The sequence below is a fragment of the Cydia pomonella genome, chromosome 6 (assembly GCF_033807575.1).
Source record: "Cydia pomonella isolate Wapato2018A chromosome 6, ilCydPomo1, whole genome shotgun sequence".
Taxonomy (NCBI): Eukaryota; Metazoa; Arthropoda; class Insecta; order Lepidoptera; family Tortricidae; genus Cydia; species Cydia pomonella.
The window spans coordinates 6417912-6437086 of NC_084708.1; the positions used below are offsets into that span (position 1 = coordinate 6417912).

A 19175-nucleotide genomic window follows, 5' to 3' on the forward strand; every position below is an offset into this window, starting at 1 on the left:
GTATTACGCAAACAACTAGAAAAATATGTAATTTAATTAACTTAAATATTCCTATACCAATCCGGATCCGGTCCGGCCGGATCCGGCCGGATCAGGGCCAAAATCCGGCCGGATCCGGCCGGATTGAAAATCAATCCGGTTTGCAATCCCTAAACCCAGACTAACAAATTAACATACATACTAACAGGGCAAGTTAAATAAAAGCTTTTAAAAACGTGACCACTTTTGAGTTTCATATCTGGCCGCTACCGACCGCTTGAATATACCAAAACGTAAGGTTAATGAACTGGAAAATACGAAAAGTTGTATTCAAGAGATTCGGTGGATAAAATCATTCAGAGTTAGGTCGCACTTTTGATATTTGACTGACAATCTTTTGTATTCTAGATCTATGCTTATACACGTGTTTGGCTGACATGATGCGCTCACTAGAGGTTTGGAATATCAGCCGAGATTTGCATAATGACCCCAGTATCAGCATTTTAGTATGGCTCGACCTCGTTTTTGCCTAACCGCACCAGTTTTCCTACTAACAAACGATTGACACTCGGATACAGGATTATGGCGCGCAAGCAGATGAGGTTTTTCCTAATGATATAGTCAACAATGCAAAACTATAAGTATTTTCCTGTCTAAAATATCAATAAATACTTAAATGGGAAATATCCATAAATCAGGAACAAATATTTAGATAAACACACAAACAAATGCCCTTACCAGGATTCGATCTCGGGGCCTCCTGCTTCTTAAGCCGTCATAATTATACTTTGTTATAATTATCTTAGTCATTAATAAAAATATGCACTATGAATAAACACTATTTTTAAACTCATCGAAATTTAACTTTCTTACAGTGTTAAAAAAAATCTTAAAAAAATCGCACAACCTGAAACAACACGTTGACTAGAAAACTTCAACTGTTAATCATAATATATACACACTCTTCCATATTTCGAAACAGAGTTACCTTTTTTTATTGTTTTTCAGTGTACTTTAATCCAAATAACTGTAAGTGATTGTAGAGTTTCATACAGAAAATAATAAAACTTATTTATTACGGCTGCTAATATAACAAACGGCTACGTTACACTTGTTTAATGAGAGAAATATGCTAATACACTTAAAATTTACCACAAAGAGCACCTTTGCTTTATTTTGACGACATAAACTACATTTAAACTTGAATTCGTTCCACTTGTTATATCATTAAAACTTAACCAAAATAAAATTTATAAGATTCTTTGCTAACAATATTTTTAGCACTGCAGGTATGTTAACCGCAAAGTAAATGACATCTAAATGTATCAAACAATTACGCAATTCAAATATTTTCATTCATTTATCTTTATTACTGTACCTATACAGTCTACAATTTGCCTGCTATTTGACGTACACACTTTCAGGAGGTACGTATATATTTCATATCTTTGCGGAAACTTCATACTTTACGATGATCATATTGAACGTAATCTTCCTCATACATCCATTACTTTACCAGCCGTGAAACATAATACACGTATAATCCTTTTAAAAACCTGCAACGCAAAGTACAGCACCATAATTAATTTTAATTTTTTTATTATGTTGTTAGTTGAGAATTCTACTTTATTACTTAGACTTACGGTTTGTTTTCGATTGTTGCAGAAAGCTGTTGACGTCCGCATAGCCAGCCCGGTTCGCTCTCGCCCCGCTCCTTCACCCCCTCCAAGATTGCTGCCACCATGGGTCGGAAGAAAATACAAATATCTCGGATCACAGATGAACGGAATCGACAGGTTAGTACCTGAAAGTCAATAACCTAACTTAATTATGAGTGTGTACTTCAATTTGAACTTATTTTACATGTAGCAAGGTTGCTTTTGAGTAAACAAGGATTACGTATTTTTACTATAACCTTTTGAGTTTTCAAACTGTAATCGAAAGAAGGGATGCATAAACAAACGCCTTACTTATTTTATTATACAGTTACTTACCCAATGACTGTACAATACGACGAGCAACGACAAATGACCTTAACTCCAGCGCAGTGTCCAGATGTGGCGTGTCAACTGCCGCTGCACAACATTATCACACAAACTTGCCACATTTCTCAATCATTCAAAATTCGAACCTGAGTCATGCAAAAAAGGATTCCTTTTGCAACACCCCAGCTGAAAGATACGAGAAAGCAAAAATTACCCCCGTACAAAACATTATCAGAAAGGACAATGACCGCTCCCGCTGCTAATTTATTAATTACACTTTACAGCCAGCTTTAAGTGACCCTAGAATAACAATATGCAGGACATGTGAGGGTTTCAGTCTAAATGGTTTGAAATAAGAGACCGGCAGCTGAAGCGAAAGTAGCCAAGGTCAATTTGCTCCATGGCAATGATTCCTTTGACATTGAATTAGAATGTCTACCTGCTAACGCTAGGTTTTGTTCTGGTTTTTATGTGGTTTAACATCACTTACAAGGACGTTGGCATTGCATTCAACGGATTTTGAATTAGCATAACAAACAATAATCAATTGTTTACTAAATTAAATATCAAAGACTAATCTAAATTGGCATATGAGAAGACAAAAAACATATAAGATAAGACACTTGGTTTGAAAAATACAAGAATAAAAACGATATGATTATAATACCTAGTAAAACGCTTTATTTACAGATGATTACTATAACTAGCTTATATCTAAAATAGGCCCTTGAGGCATTGTACCAAGGATGCTGGCGTCATTTCCTCGTTGTATCACAATACGTTGTGCGAGGAAGCCGCCAGCTCTTCGGTCACCAGTTACGTCAACCGGACGTTTCGCGATTTCTCCAAAAAACTTGTGCGCGCTGGGACCCCATGGACCTAGAGTTTCAACGCCAAATGGTACAAAATGGTACTAAATTTCGGCGCTTTCCGCCGCTGCGCCCGCTTTTACATGAATATAATTAAACATAAAATAACATCAAACGAGTACAGTATTCTCGATATATTCCATTATAGTTAGGCTTGAGTTAGGTCAAATGATAATTATATTGACTCAGACAGTGCAATCATACATCTACATTGTTGTCATTAACCTAAAAGGTTACGTTGATTATAACGATATGAAATATTCAATAGTAAAATTGTGCCGATTGTGGACACTCATGCAATTGAAGAGTCAATGCATTTACGTAGATATTCATGACAATGACCTAAAGCTTCCATTATTTACGTAAATTACGTATAGAATTTATGAATATACAAAATTAACTGATGTTATCAAGTTTTTAAAATAATTACAAATACATCTGCAGATTATTCTTATCCTATAATTACAATTTCCCTTACTTTCTTGCCTACTGTAATAAATAATGAAATATTTTATCAGTATTATCTTGAAACTGTTTAGTGAAGTAAATTTATGTGACCATATTGAAATATAAACATGTATTGACGAACACACGGGCGTACAAAATTCAAAAATCATCAGTATATTATGTAAATTTGGTCAGTCAGATTGCCTATTAACAGTTTAAAGTAATTAATTATTTTTTTAGATTTACATTAAGTTATTATTCTTTCTGTAGGTACTATTTTTTTTATTTTTCTGATCAAAATTTAAAATACTCTGTGTGCTTTTTAAATGTTATTCTTTTCTACGGTAAATGTAAGTCTTATGAATGTTAAATGATTTACAGCCAGTGACTTGGAGCGGTAGACCTCGCAAAACCCTATGGCTCATTCATTTAAAAATAAATTCATGAACTTAATAGACGAGAAAATTTCAAATAATTCTCGAATCGGCTCAGAAAAAAACATGAGAATTGTTTGAGAGATGGACATGCGAAAGCATTATTGCCCAAGTTGGAACAGAGACGCTTTTCGCATACTCAGCCGCTGGTTTATACATGCCTTTCTTTAGTTTATACAAGCCTTTCTTTAGTTTATACAAACCTTTCTTTAGTTTTTCGCATACTCAGCCGCTGGTTTATACAAGCCTTTCTTTAATTTTACCTGTCACGTTGTCTGTATGTAATAAGATCCTTCAAGTTAAATTAGACTTCCCATTATTTATTATTATGTACTTACGAGCTGATCTGATAATGGAGACCAGAGGTGGCCATCAAAATACTGTGATAAAAAAACACATCCTCATTCTGGTTGTGCTTTTTATTGTCTCGATGAGTATTAATAAAAAACATTAGCTTGTTTCAAAAAAAATTTTGTACTAAAAGTAATGTGTATTATTTATAATTCCAGGTTACCTTCAACAAGCGCAAGTTCGGAGTGATGAAGAAGGCGTACGAGCTGAGCGTGCTCTGCGACTGCGAGATTGCTCTCATCATCTTCAGCTCCAACAACAAACTCTACCAATATGCGAGCACGGATATGGATAAGGTAAGCAACATCTTGAAGCAGGATTCCACCAATGTGCGGCACAAGCATATTTAGTACAAAAGTGGAGCTCGCCTTTATGAATCGTTTCACGTTTCTTTTATATTGTCTAGTAGATGGTTAATCTTTTCTTTACATTTACCATCTTTATTTTATAAAGAATGGCTCAAGTTAGATCGGACCGGGTCCAGGCCGGAGCTTCCGGCGCTTACTTTTCTATGACAGTTGACCGGTGATCACATGATGCTTTCCATAGAAAACGAAGCGCCTGAAGCTCCGACCCGGACCCGGTTCGATCTATAGTTCGTTTTTTTAGCATTAGAAAAAAAAAAACAACCTTGACATGTTTTTTTATTGAACAACGCTTTTTATTAATCAGTAACTATTACTTATGAAAGCAATAGATTGTAAATGATCGTATATGATTTATAATTGTAACATATTTGCCGTGACTAATGTTTCAAAAGTGTTTTTTAATAAAAATACACGCCAAATTCGAAAAATTTCTAATGCTAAAAAACAGACTATAGCGTGAGTCATCCTTAAATCATGAAATATTCTACAATAATTCGACAGTTAACTCTTGATTGTTTGCTTGTCCATTATATAAGCATGATGAATTATATGCGGATCTCTTAAGTTTAAAAGTTTCTTTTCCTACTCACATTTTGGAGTTGTTGCAAATTAAGGATAGGGCCACTCTGGTGGGCCTAGTTTCTTTCTGTAATCTTAACAAATTAAAGATTTAATATCAATTGGCTCAATTATTCCTAGCTAATTATTTATTATACTAATGATTTGATATTTCTTTACATCTAAATTTGCTATCGTTCCTACATTCTCATTTGGATTAGCAACTTTGTGTTTGATAAGAATTCTCGCCCCCGAAATACGATTATTGTTATCATAAATCGACATGACACTAACAATTAATAGTAAGCCTTCTTCTTCTTCTTTTAAAATATGGCTTCCATCAAATCTATGATGATTTTGCCAATGTCAAGTTTCGTTGTAAGTTTTAAGTGTGCTCGTAGAGCATGACGTTGTTCGGTAGTTGCTTTTAGTAAAGAGATAGCTGGACTTTACTAAAAGCCACGATGGATTGCCGGATGTTGATTAAAACATGGTTAAACGCGTTTTAAGATTAGTTTTTCATTAACATGCACACTTCCACGATAGTTCACTGCATAATAAGCTATCAATACTACACTTTGAACAACATAAATGAGCAAAACACAAAAAAATATTCTAAAGACGTCGTCGCCATCTTGAATCTCAACGACAACCTAGTAAGCCATTAAAAAACCTTTTGATTGACTTTGACGGAGTGTGAGATTGTGACAGATACGTCATATTTTCATAGGCATTCGACGTTTTTGTTGACATTTCTATCCTCCGCCATTGCAAACTATCTGTAAAGATAGCATATTCTGACTCTGATTATAGTAAGCACACTTTAGCTAGCGTAACTAAAACTATTATATTAATTATAATGCCCGTTAAATTAAACTATCAAAAACTATCTTTGAAATAATCAAGGTATAGATATACATATTATCATACAACATATCAAATTAAATCTTATTAAAATTACCTAATTAACATAAATAGAGATGCTAGGCAACTGAAATGTTCGCTCACCGTAACTAAGCCAGGAGGCTAATTAGAACCTACATTTTTATATAAAAATTATGCCATTTTGTTATCATTCGGGCATTTCGCTCTTAATTGTTCGTACATGTAGTGGTGCGAGCGAGACGCACGCAAATTTTATAACAAAATAATTTGGATACCAAAATCTAGGTGTGAAAGGCCTCCACCTTTGCTTAATCGCCCTACTTGGCATTTATGTATATAAATAGGAGCAAAATCTATAATACATTTATTATTATAGATAATGAGTTAAAATTAATAGTCTTTATGAAATATGCCAGTAAGAAAACAATTTGTTTCTAGATACTATATTCACAGATATTTATATTTATATGCTTTACTTAGGGGACTACGTAGTCAATATTACTTTTGCTAACTCGTTCAAAATACAACAGACATTCATGGCCATCATAAAAAATTACAAATAGTATTATGAATAATTTAAATACCTAACCTAACATGTAATTTATAGATTGTGTCATTCGAGAAGACGCGCACCTTGACTCGTAATTTCATGTTATTAAAGGTTAGATTTGACAAATCTGCGCGTCATCGTGGATGACACGAACTATAGATGATCTTTCTTATGTACCATCAAAGTTCTTAACCTTTAAGGCATAGAAAAGTATCTCTTATATTTTTATCGCAAATAATTTTGGTTCTTCTGAATGTTCCGACGTTTGCTAATAAATTATATAAAATACTTGTTTTGAATTAGCAAATGACGTACGCAAATATACGAGACTGGAAAAAACAGAGTATGATATTTTGAATTCCACATTATAAACTTGTTTTAGCTCAAAAGTTACAAACCATCAGCGATAACATGTTTTCACAACATCAGCTGGTAAAGACTCCCTTGATTGTTCAAAAATTGATGAGAATGTTGCATTTTGTCCACAAAGTAATCTGATGCAAATTTTGAGTTGTTTCATTGTTAGCCGGTTGAATCGACATTTACATAATGATTTTGAATGATAAATATTTAACGGGTCATCCATTAATTACATCACACGAAATTTTAGGATTTTTGACCCCTCCCCCCCTCCTTGTCACACTTGGTCACATTTAGCAAACCCCTCCCCTCCTGGTGTGACGTCACATTTTTGGCAATTTTTTTCAACAAAATCGGCCAATCGAATTAGGTACTATTAATATTTTAACAAAATATTTTTGGCAAAAGAAATATTAGTAAAATTATAACACAAAACCGATTAGGAAAGAAAATTAATCACATAAAACAATTATCGTTCCAAAAACTCGTTATTTAATTGTACAGCGAATAAAAACAATTAAATAAATACTGATGAAGTTAAAGTGACGTCATAAAGTTTGTGACTCCCCCCTCCCCCTTGTCACAACATGTCACATTTTCTTGACCCCCTCCCTCCCCCTAAACGTGTGATGTAATTAATGGATGGCCCCTAATTACGTTCATTTGGATTTATTTTGGCTTGATTTATTTTGGTATTTTTCCTCATGAAACAACATTTTTCATGTGTGTGTGATGAAAAATCCAACGGGTGTGATGAAAAATGTTATTTCATTCGTGGCAAAATTTGTTTAACCCTCGTGCCTTGAAACGAGCGGTTAATAAAACAAATAACTATTAAACATCTTAAAGTACCTAGGTAAATAACATTATGCCACCATATTATTGCTAGCTACAATCTAGCGACACCAGAGTGTTTAGGCAGCCACCTACTTATTTTTCTAAAATCAAAACGGGTTTCGATTTCTCGTTCTCGTTTTTACTCAAGGTTGCGTTTAGGAATTGACTTCTAGGTATAATTAATTTTGGGTTGAAGAAGGTCATGGATTACTTTGTAACTAGTATCACAACTCAATCTAATCTGCAATCAACCGGCTAATATTATTAGGTTGGTTCCTTTTGCCAACTTTTCCTAATTTTGTTATATTACCTATAGTATCCAATTATTCACCAGTTAGGTACCATACTAAAGTTCTTTCGAATAAAAAAATACAAAAATATCTACTTACATATATCGACATAATTGTATTGCATTGTATTGTATTGTACATACAACTATTCAAAGTGTAGCCATGTAATTTGTTTAAAACTACGGATTTGTAGGAGAAAAAAATATTATTATTATGAAGTTCTCTTGGCCTTGTTACAATATTTATAGACATTTTGTTAGTTATTGTACAATTTCGATAAAAAAAATTACTTAATCATTGAAAACATATGTCTGGTCACGTGTTATTCACATGGTTAGCAAACAGATTGTTGGTTATATCTCAATGGACTTGGAAACTAAATTATATATTCTGTGGATTGCTTGAACTATAATTAATTGCCATCGTGGTATTGATTTCCAAGCTGTTTAAACTAAGTTACCAACGTCGGACGTCAATATAATAATGAATGAAATGAAATATTGATACTAAATTTAATTAATTTAATTTAATTTAATTTTTTTATTGATGATAAATTATGATGCAATACATTTTTATATGTAATTAATAAATGTAGGATATTTGACTGTAAAACGAACATGAACCTGTCCTTTTTCATATGGAATTTTAATCACACCCATTATTATTTGAACTAAGTAACGTTTACATTTACATTAATTTATCTTCTCGGTAACTTTTTCCAACAGACTTTATAAAAACTTGAAAAACATGGATTTTAGAACATGCATGCAAAAACATGAGGCATGATTATGAAAACTAAAAGAATAGTGTGATATGAAAAACAAAACATTTTTTTTTCTAGTTTTGTACTTACCAATTCTGGTACAACATTTAAATTTAAAATAAATGCGTTTGCATCACCTGCCTGTAATAGGAAGAACTTCAGTCTACTCTTCTTCCTCTTCTATTCATAATGTCACTTGAAGTATAATGATGTCAATTCACCATAAAATTTGTGTATAAAAACGAGTTATGTTTAGCTCGTGCCTGTACGCCATAAACTTATGTGACCCCATTGTATTGTAATTGCAGTGTCATATTTTGTCTCAGCTGACAGTGTGTTGATTTTAATTTTCGTCACCATTTAAATGTATTATACTAGCTTATTCGAATATGTGCATTTTTTTTACACAAACACCCATAAATTTATTTCGTATGAATTGCATTAGATAACTAACAACTGCCCCATTATAAAATTGCATAATTTCAATCAGTATTTTTCCGAGTTCCTTTAATAAGTTTTGCTACTTACCTCAGGTCAGCTTACTAATGATGTATACATTTTTCAGGTCCTACTAAAATACACTGAATACAACGAGCCCCACGAATCGCTGACCAACCGCAACATCATCGAGGTACATAAAGTACGGCGTCATCTGTGTGCCAGTGATCGCAATGCAATGTCCATGCAAAATGACTTACCCCTTAACCGCGTGCTTATACTTACACAAACCTAATGCAATTAATACACCAGTAGAATCCCCAGTAGACCGACCATATGTACCGTAATATCTTAATCCCCCAACGTGTTTAAAGGGTATCACCGAAAGATTATAGCCACTAGATAAACACCGAGTCGAGCAGCATGCGCGTAACATCCTGTTAAACCCCAACCAGACACCAAGTTTATACATACTAACATTTTATAACATGACTAGATACCCAAAATATTTATGTTATTTTTTCCTTGTACAGCATGGGTTTTATAAATATTTTTGTGTTTACTGGAGCTAACCGGCCGCTACCTGGCTCGAGGGTGAAGTCAGTTGCATCATTGCATTCGACACTACACACAAATGTACGCTAAAAAGTTTCACAAATTTACGTAGTAATACCGCTTTGTAGACTATTGAAGCACTTTTTGATTTTAACCCTCTACTACATACAATATTAGTAACAATATTTTATAAAGATTTTCTCAGATATAACATTAATTATGAAAACTAATAGTGTGTAACGAGGGTGTCTTATTAATGCATGGCTTATTTAATCAGTTAGCAGAATTATATTTTTGGCTCGTCAAGCCACCTGAGCTGGTTTCGCTGACACTTGCAGGCACTAACGAAGAAAGAGCATAAGAACGGAGTAATGTCACCGGACAGTCCTGAAGTTCCCGAATCTGAATACAACCTGACCCCCCGGACCGAAGCCAAATACTCGAAGATCGACGAGGAATTCCAGATCATGATGCAAAGGAACCAGTTGAACGGAAGTCGCGTCGGCGTTGGCGTTACCGGAAGCAACTACAATCTGCCTGTGAGCGTGCCAGTCGGGAATTATGAACAGTCTCTGTTGCAAGCTAGTCCTCAAATGCATACCTCTATCAGTCCACGGCCATCGTCTTCGGAAACCGATTCAGGTAAACATTCCTCAAACTGTTCCAATTACCTAGCTTTCATTATATGACATGAGTCGGTTAGAAATGGCGGCGTCGGGGACATTAAATATGTCAACACAAAGTGTTTTGAGCGTGACAAACGCTTTGACAGTGATAGATAATTTGACAAATGCCTGGATCTGACATGTCAGTGCTCCCTTTTCTGATGAAAATCGTTTATTAACAAACGCCAACCGAAAAATAAAGATATATCGAGTTGATAGATGCGACGAAAAGTCCGGATTCATTTCCATTCTATGGAAGGTGGAGGCAAGGAACAGAAACTCCTTAGGCAGAATTGTTGGAAAAGTGTCGAGCTGTCAGCTATAAATAATAGTTCCGAATCTCTCCAGAGTAGCGTTATAGTAGCTAAGAACCTAGGCGTTATTGGCGGAGTGAAGTGCGCTGTCTATGATTAGATTGTTTTATCAATTATTCTAGGTATTGTAGCGCCACCTATTTATGTTTTTTTGTGGGACACTTTTCGGTATATGGAGATTTTGTTCCTTGCCTCTACCTTCCATATTCCATTCATTGCATCATCACTCATTATCACTGAATTTAGTTTCTCGGATTAGTATAACAGCAAATCAATGTTATCGGTACTTGATTGAAATTCTTTGTTCTTGCTCGTAACTTAACCGTCACTTGTTTCTTCCAGTATATCCAAGCGGCGGAATGCTCGAGATGTCAAACGGCTACCCAGGCTCAGGGTCCCCGCTGGGGGCGGGCTGCACCCCGTCCCCGTCGCCGGGGCCCGCGCCGTCCCCCCACCGGCACCCGCACAAGCCGCACGCGCACGCGCCGCCGCCTCACCACTCGCCGCGGCATAATAACTTGCGTGTCGTCATACCTAACTCGATGCCACCGCCCCAGGATGATTTATCATACTCTAGCGAAGTGAGTATCTTCGTCATCCCGCTAGACATGGTTATCCTTTATAATTAAAGGAACGTTAAAAATCAAACCTTTCGACTGAGATTTTTCTCTAATGTAAAAAGTCTTGAGGGCTTTGGGTGCTGACAAAAATTGTATGACTTTAAAATTTAAAGTAACCCATTATAAGTAGTAAATCGTTTAATAGGTTGCAGTTGAGATTAACTGTAGCAAACTGCTAAGCCCAAATGTTGCTAACGGTGAAGCAGAATAAATTTATGTGTTTCCAAGTTTTGGCAGCAACCAAAAAATACTTACAAAATATTCTGCTTTTAAACATATAAAATAACTTCCAAAACCCCATGACCACCACTTTGCCAAGAGTGTTTTAACGAGAAAATGGTTCCGTGCATGATTGTGGCACCGCCCTAGTGGATGTGGAATATAAAAATAGTATGAATATATATTATGTTGATTCACGAAAATTTATATTTTCACCACGTTGAAGTCGCTTGTGTTAACCCCTTCACTATCTTCACACGCAGCCAATAAGACTCATATCTTGTTACTTTTTTCAGACACCACTAAGCTATTCAGGACTCGGAAACTTCGGACCACAGGACTTCAGCATGAGCTCGGACATGGGAATCGGACTATCGTGGGGCGCGCACCAGCTACAGACACTACAGCACAACAGGTACATGTCTGTGCCCAATTTTCATTCCTAATTATTCGCTTGTTAACAATGATACAATGGCCACGTAAACATTTCGCTTTATTGATTTTTAATAATCTAGCAGATGCTTTGAATTGTCCAATGTCATTAATTCACACTATTGCCCTGTTGTTTGTACGTCTTGCAAGCTATATTAGACTCACGTCCTATTATTCTATTGAGCTGAAACTTCACATACAAAAGTAAACTGAATGACAGTGCAATATTATGGTACCATCGAACTGATCTGATGATGGAGACCGGAGATGGCAATAAGATCTCTGCCATAAAACAACTCAAACTCATTGTGTTTGGGTCTGTTAGAATTGTCTCGATGAGTATTAGCTGGTTGTTGAAAGAAAAGTACAGCCAGTGATAAAAGTTTGTATCGAAAAAATTTTTTTTGGATAAAAAGCATGTTTTTTTTTTAAATATTTTGTGGTCCTTGTAGTATAAAGGTTTTCATTAACCAGAGAGAGCTAGAACGTATTTTACAGTACATATGGGGCTACTTTATAGCACTAGTGCGAGAAGTAGCATATTATGTTACTGTGTCGAACATTTAAAGGGCCATATGTACTGTAAAACGTTGTACGATACATGTGCGAACAAGGGCGGATCCACCGTTGTGGGCACGATGGGCATGCCCACAACCCTAATAGGGTGCCCTAATGATTCCTCGAGTAAAATTATGCCGATTTTTGTTTCGCAGATGCTATGGCAAAGGAATCTTTGTAAAAATTTCATTACACAGAGTAGTTAGTTGGTTGGCATAACATTGATACGCGGATTTACTTTTCGTAAATTGATAGTTTGATAACTGTCACGCTTACCCAAGTCGAAAACAGATCATCGGTTAGAAATTCTCGCCACCACGAGTCCTAATTATTTGTAAAAAAAGAATGAAAGATTATTTACAAACAAGGGCAATTACTTTTAGCTTATGAAGTCTTAGAAATCTTCAACATTCACAAATATTAGTACAATATTTAAAAATATTGCCAGCTTTTAATTTACAGCTGTAGGAGTTTTTTAGCGCAGTTAGTAGCGTATGTATAAAAAGTGCTCCATAGACTGCAATAAATTGTTTTCGATATATTACCGATCCGAATGTTGTAAGTACCTACCGCAATTGCTAAATTACTAATTTAACTGTCAGTTAAAGTTTAATTAAATTGTCACTTTATTCGAAAATATCTTTAGTCTAGTCAGCAAGTTGAAAAATTTTGATACTGCTCCTAAAAATACATGTGGTACCTCATTCGATTCGGAATAAGTAATGTCTAGAAAAATGTATTCGAAGCGTATATTTATCATTAGCACATAAACAATTGCAAAAGTTAAAAATAAATATTCATGAAAAAATATGGCATTCGTTTTTAACCGAATCTCATAAACTATAATACATTTAAGAAATGAAAATAAAATATTCCTAAAGAAGTGGAAATTTCCAATAAAAAAATCCCAAGTACTATACCTCTATGCATTGTAGTTTTCATTTACCGCTGAAAATAGCCCTAAGTTAGGGGATAATTAATTTAATAAAAAATCTCGTTCTTACGTCATTATCGTAAATGAAAACAAAAAAAAATCAAATAATTGGCGTAAAAATATTTCGGTTATCGGTGCTCTTCTTATATACATACTAAGCAATATCACGCTATAAAAAAAAACGATACTTTGGTTATAATATTGTTTTATATTTAACAATTTTACCCTGATTTTTAATTTTTTGTCATTTTTCACTACTATTCTGAAATTTTACCCAAAATATTAATTTTATTAAATTTTTTGTGACGTGATCTTGGTGTATAAATAAGATGGGCTCTACGAAGCGAAATATTTTTACGCCAATTATTATAACATTTTTAGGGTTCCGTAGCCAAATGGCAAAAAACGGAACCCTTATAGATTCGTCATGTCCGTCTGTCTGTCCGATTCTGTCACAGCCACTTTTTTCCGAAAATATAAAAGCTTTACTGTTCAAACTTGGTAAGTAGATGTATTCTATGAACCGCATTATGATGTTTACACAAAAATAGAAAAAAAAACAATAAATTTTGGGGGTTCCCCATACTTAGAACTGAAACTCAAAAAATCTTTTTTCATCTAACCCATACGTGTGGGGTATCTATGGATAGGTCTTTAAAAATGATATTGAGTTTCTAATATCATTTTTTTCTAAACTGAATAATTTGCGCGAGAGACACTTCCAAAGTGGTAAAAAGTGTGTCCCCCCCAACCCCCGTAACTTCTAAAATAACAGAATGAAAAATCTAAAAAAAATATATGGTATACATTACCATGCAAACTTCCACCGAAAATTGGTTTGAACCAGATCTAGTAAGTAGTTTTTTTTAATACGTCATAAATTATACGGAACCCTTCATGGGCGAGTCCGACTCGCACTTGGCCGCTTTTTTAAACTTTACAATGAAGACGAAAGTTCGAAAAAAAAGTGTTAATTAATAATTGTCTATCTTGTTGAAAAATCTACCTTTAAAATAATATTTAATGTTACGTACTTACTCGCTTTTTCACGCCGCGCGCGCATCCCAAAAATGAGGCGCGGAGGGCTATTTTTAACGTTAAATTAAAACTATAACGAATAGAGTTTAGAGTACCTAGAGTTGAATTTTTTATTGTAAAATTTTCTCTTCGTTATAGTATTTTACAAACGGGAAGGGTACGCTGATAGATATCATCTCCATACAATTTATATCCTAAAAGCTTCACATCTCGCAAAATTGTATGTCATCTCAATACTATTATATTATATTATATTATAGGGTATGCGGATAGAATGAGAATCTATCCGCATACCCTTCCTGTTTGAATATAGGAATCTTTTGTTTTCATTTGTTAAATGTTAATACAAATGTAATGACAAAAAACAAAATACCATATTTTTTATAAGTTTTGCTATATTTTGTGCTAATAAACGATTCGAATTCGAATAACTTTTTTCTAGACATTGTTTCAAATCCAATGAGGTATTTTTCAAGTATTTTTATTTCTATTTTTAACCATTTTGAACTTGTCGACTAGACTACTCAAATAAATATTTAAAAAATGTATAAAATATTTAAAAAAAGTTACTCTACTAATACGAGTAGTTCATTAAACGAAAAGATTACTCTGCCAAACGAAATTCATACAATAATTGATCTGCCAGTGTTCTGCTAATTAACACAAAAGCGAATTGAACGGTATGTGAACCAAGACTAGCAAATGTCGACTAAAAGTTAGATCTACGAATAAATCCCTCTATGAAACGTTGACTTGCGAATCGTTGTCTGAGAATCGGGTATCTGCGAAAAATTGATAAGATAGCCCCCTAATAGCCTTGTGACGTCACACTTTCAGTCTATTGAAATCAGTAGAGAGTCATGATTGTTCATGAACGAGTTCGGACTCCGACTCGCACTTGGCCGATTTTCGGGTGGCTGTGCTGTGACCACAACCTTTTTTGAGGGCTGGATCCGCGCCTGTGTGCGAATAGGTAATTCGCAACTCGTGTCGATTTAAAACACTCCCTTCGGTCGTGTTATAATTTATCGCCACTCGTTTCGAATTTCCTATTTCTCGCACTTGTATCGTAATGTACTATATTAAATGCTTGCTATAAGTATTAACTTGTCGTAGACGATTTCGGCAGTCTTAACTTTTGACTTTAAATCTATTTTAGGTAAGTAGGTACTTACCGTGTTTTTTTAACTGATAATTACATATCTCACTCACAAAGACTTTTTAAAACAAAATAAAAAATATTCTCCGCCGCGACAGTGACATCACTGCCGTGACCAGGATTCGAACCTGGGTTACTACGGCCACAACGTAGGGTCCTAACCACTAGACGATCACGGCTACCGGAGCAGTTGCCGGTGTTAACGAAATTATTGTTCTCTTCACACAAGTGAATGGCTTTTAGTTATTGCCTCTTACTCTTGCGCCGGTGTACTGTCGCCATCATATATATCGCAGCAGCTGAAGTGCTCAAAAATATCTGAACACGTACTCTAGCGCCTTGACAATAGAGGCGTGTTCAAATATTTGTAAGCATATTGGCCGCTCCGAAACAATTGACGGCAACTGTACACTTGTAAAGCGGTATTATTTTAGATCTCAAGTGGGCGGGTCTGTGCCTGGAGCTGCTATGTAAATAAATAATAGGTAATAGAATGGGGGTTTAGAATGTGTTAATTCTGTCGATAGTAGTTTTGATACAATTGATACAAAAATGGAGGATAAAGGGATTGCAAACTGCATCACGTTAACCTGGATTTTACTGGTTAAAAAAAACTAGAAAATACAGTAATTACTATATTTAAATTTAAAAAAAGTATTAGCTCCGCCGCGACAGTGACATCACTGCCGTGACCAGGATTCGAACCTGGGTTACTACGGCCACAACGTAGGGTCCTAACCACTAGACGATCACGGCTACCGGAGCTATTGCTTTAGCTGCAAATCAAAAGCTTACATTCGCAGCGTTACCTTTCTTAGAAGAACAATGTAAAAAAAACGAATGGCATTAAAGTTACATACGCCTTTTCTCATCTATGCAAAAGGCACCAGTAATACTGAACTGCCTTACCCCCCTGTATTGTACAAAAATTGGGTGACGAAGGGAAAGCCTGGCTTAAAGAAATTAAAATGGTCACTTGCCGAATTGCACTAAAACCGGAGCACTTTCATTTTTGTTCGTTTCGCTTGATTGCTCGCAACGTTCGATGCAGAGGCTGGAGCTGTCAGTATTTTAAGTAACAATTCAGAGATGGCGCGCTTTACCAAAACAAGCGTAACTTTTGTAGTTATATATATATATTTCAATGCTTTAATTATACTTAATTATTTTTAGATCAATACCTACAAAGTAACAAAATAACCGGTCTGGTAAAGATATAAAGTAAATAGTGAATCAGCAGGAAATAGTGAGATAATAATTTGGGTAAACATTTGACAGAATTTTTTGACCAAAAATATATCTCCGCCGCGACAGTGATATCACTGCCGTGACCAGGATTCGAACCTGGGTTACTACGGCCACAACGTAGGGTCCTAACCACTAGACGATCACGGCTACCGGAGCTTGTGTCAATGGTACCGAAATCTACACTTACTTTCGCCAATTTATCAGCCAATTTTGATTGGCAGTCCTTCCCTACCCCTCTCACTTATATGAAAACATGATGGAAGGATGACAAAAGGCATAAGGTGTCTTAGTAATCAATTTGCTGCTTTGCGCTGTATAGTACAGCGTTGCGATAAAAGTTTCAATAGTATGCTGATTGTATCATAGCACTTGTCCTCATTGAATGCCAAGATCATCTACCAACCAAATAGCTTATGAGTATGTCAGACAGAAAGGAATTTAAAAACAGATCCCACGCACAATAGTATTTCTTTATTTTGTGTAGGATTAGTATCTTATTCAAAATATAAATAAAGTACATATTTAAAAAAAATAGTTTCCTAAAAAGTCATACAGGCCAATGTTTTTATTAAAGCTAATATGCTGTTAGTGATTCGTTAGGTAAACAATGACATCATCTTTAGATCAACAAAGTAATTACATACCAAGTTTTGATATCCATTATTATTATTACATAGCGATGTTATTTGATTGGAAAACTAGTTTATGTTTATTGTTTACAAATTACATAAATTGGTATAGCTGTATATTAAAAGACAAGTAAATTTTTGGACAATAAAGACTTTTTTCTATAAAAATATATCTCCGCCGCGACAGTGACATCACTGCCGTGACCAGGATTCGAACCTGGGTTACTACGGCCACAACGTAGGGTCCTAACCACTAGACGATCACGGCTACCGGAGCAGTTGAGATACCCGACGAAAACACTGCTTGCATTCATACAATTAACTTTATCGGCAAACTTCGATAAAGCTTCCCTGCCCCCCTCACTTATATAAGAACACGGCGTCAAAGGGGGTCATGAGAGCAGCTGTAGGAGTAACCAAATTACAATGTAGATCACTTTCGCTTTAAACGGTTACGCATGAGTGCCCTCGTGATAATTGCACGCCCACATGCAGAGGTTATCAGTAAATGCGGGCCAATTTGTATCGTCGTTCGATTGTTCCAATTAAAAAAGTCTTTACAGAAAAACAATTTAGGTCATGAGGGTTGGACCGCCGGAATCGTCTATGAAAATGTGCTAATTGGTACTTTTATAAATTGACGCTTATTTAATATGCATGGTGTAAAATACCTGTTATATAAGTACATTTATATTTAAAAAAAAAATTGTAATGTGATAAAAGCTCATTTATCAAACCGACCTATTTACTTGAATGTAATATGAATTAAATATCGAAGGGAAGTTCCCTTTTTATTGTTATCTGAACGTACTGTCACAATTTTGATTAGTACTTTTGAAAATATTCTTTTATTTCATTTTATTATTAACACTAAAACTGATAGTTTAGATTCGATAAACATTGTCATCGAATTTTGGTGTTGTAGAAAAATTGCCTAAACTTAATGAAGATCCCTATTATAAGGGCCAATTTATTAGCTTATCTGCAATACACATGATGAGCAACTAGAATTCAATAGGTACTCTTATCTCAATATCGACTCAGTGTTGAAATTTATTAAGAGTAATGCCAAAATGACAGTTTTGGTTTTCAACTGATAGCATTTTTCCTTCGTATTAAATGTAACTCAAGCAGCTTCTATAACTCATGTTATTATTGTATCTACAGCAGCAGCTTGCCAGTGATCGGGGGAGGGGGGACGCCGCCGCCGGCCGCGTCGCCCAGCAACGTGAAGATCAAGGCCGAGCCCGTGTCGCCGCCCCGCGCGCCCGACCACCTGCACCGCGCCCCGCCGGCGCCCGCGCCGCAGCCCGCCCACCTCTCCGGAGTCATTGATGGTGTGTACTCTAAGCCTAATAGAGGTAACTTGCAATTAACTACTTCGATCATCGCTTTATCATCGCTTGACGCATCGGGTGGGACATTCATTATTGCTGCACATTCCAATTTTTTGCTAATAATTAAATTTTTTATTTGTTTCCTCAATAGTTACAAGAATAAATGCCCCTTAATATAATTTTAAACATGTAATAATAAATCCAAATAATCCTTCATAAGTCCCTGTTGCGTTTCATTATCACTTCAATAAGTCAAAGATGTTCAATATTTGCTTAATACCAATGTTATAACATTATATTATTTTAACATATATTTAAACTAATGCCAAATAACTAACCATGACGTTTAATTC

At 35.2% G+C, this 19175-nt stretch overlaps 1 protein-coding gene and 4 non-coding genes across 15 annotated transcripts in view; 1 reads left to right on the forward strand and 4 right to left on the reverse strand.

Moving 5' to 3' along the window:
- The window catches only part of LOC133518809 (myocyte-specific enhancer factor 2), a 67313-nt gene that overhangs the window by 43944 nt on the left and 4194 nt on the right, over positions 1-19175 (forward strand). For 3 of the 11 annotated variants that reach the window (XM_061852520.1, XM_061852519.1, XM_061852526.1), the window contains 7 exons: positions 1645-1775; positions 4224-4361; positions 9242-9307; positions 10008-10311; positions 10991-11229; positions 11784-11908; positions 18653-18846. In XM_061852520.1, the coding sequence (XP_061708504.1) occupies positions 1722-1775; positions 4224-4361; positions 9242-9307; positions 10008-10311; positions 10991-11229; positions 11784-11908; positions 18653-18846 (1120 nt within the window). In that variant the 5' untranslated portion in view covers positions 1645-1721. Of the gene's footprint in view, positions 1-1644; positions 1776-4223; positions 4362-9241; positions 9308-10007; positions 10312-10990; positions 11230-11783; positions 11909-18652; positions 18847-19175 lie in introns of those variants that run through there. The other 8 variants (XM_061852527.1, XM_061852528.1, XM_061852521.1 and 5 more) reach the window with 7 other exon arrangements.
- Positions 15716-15787, reverse strand: Trnah-gug (transfer RNA histidin (anticodon GUG)). The gene has a single exon. It is a non-coding gene; the product is annotated as a tRNA-His (tRNA).
- Positions 16293-16364, reverse strand: Trnah-gug (transfer RNA histidin (anticodon GUG)). Its single transcript has one exon. It is a non-coding gene; the product is annotated as a tRNA-His (tRNA).
- Trnah-gug (transfer RNA histidin (anticodon GUG)) lies at positions 16932-17003 on the reverse strand. Its single transcript has one exon. It is a non-coding gene; the product is annotated as a tRNA-His (tRNA).
- On the reverse strand, positions 17682-17753 carry Trnah-gug (transfer RNA histidin (anticodon GUG)). The gene has a single exon. It is a non-coding gene; the product is annotated as a tRNA-His (tRNA).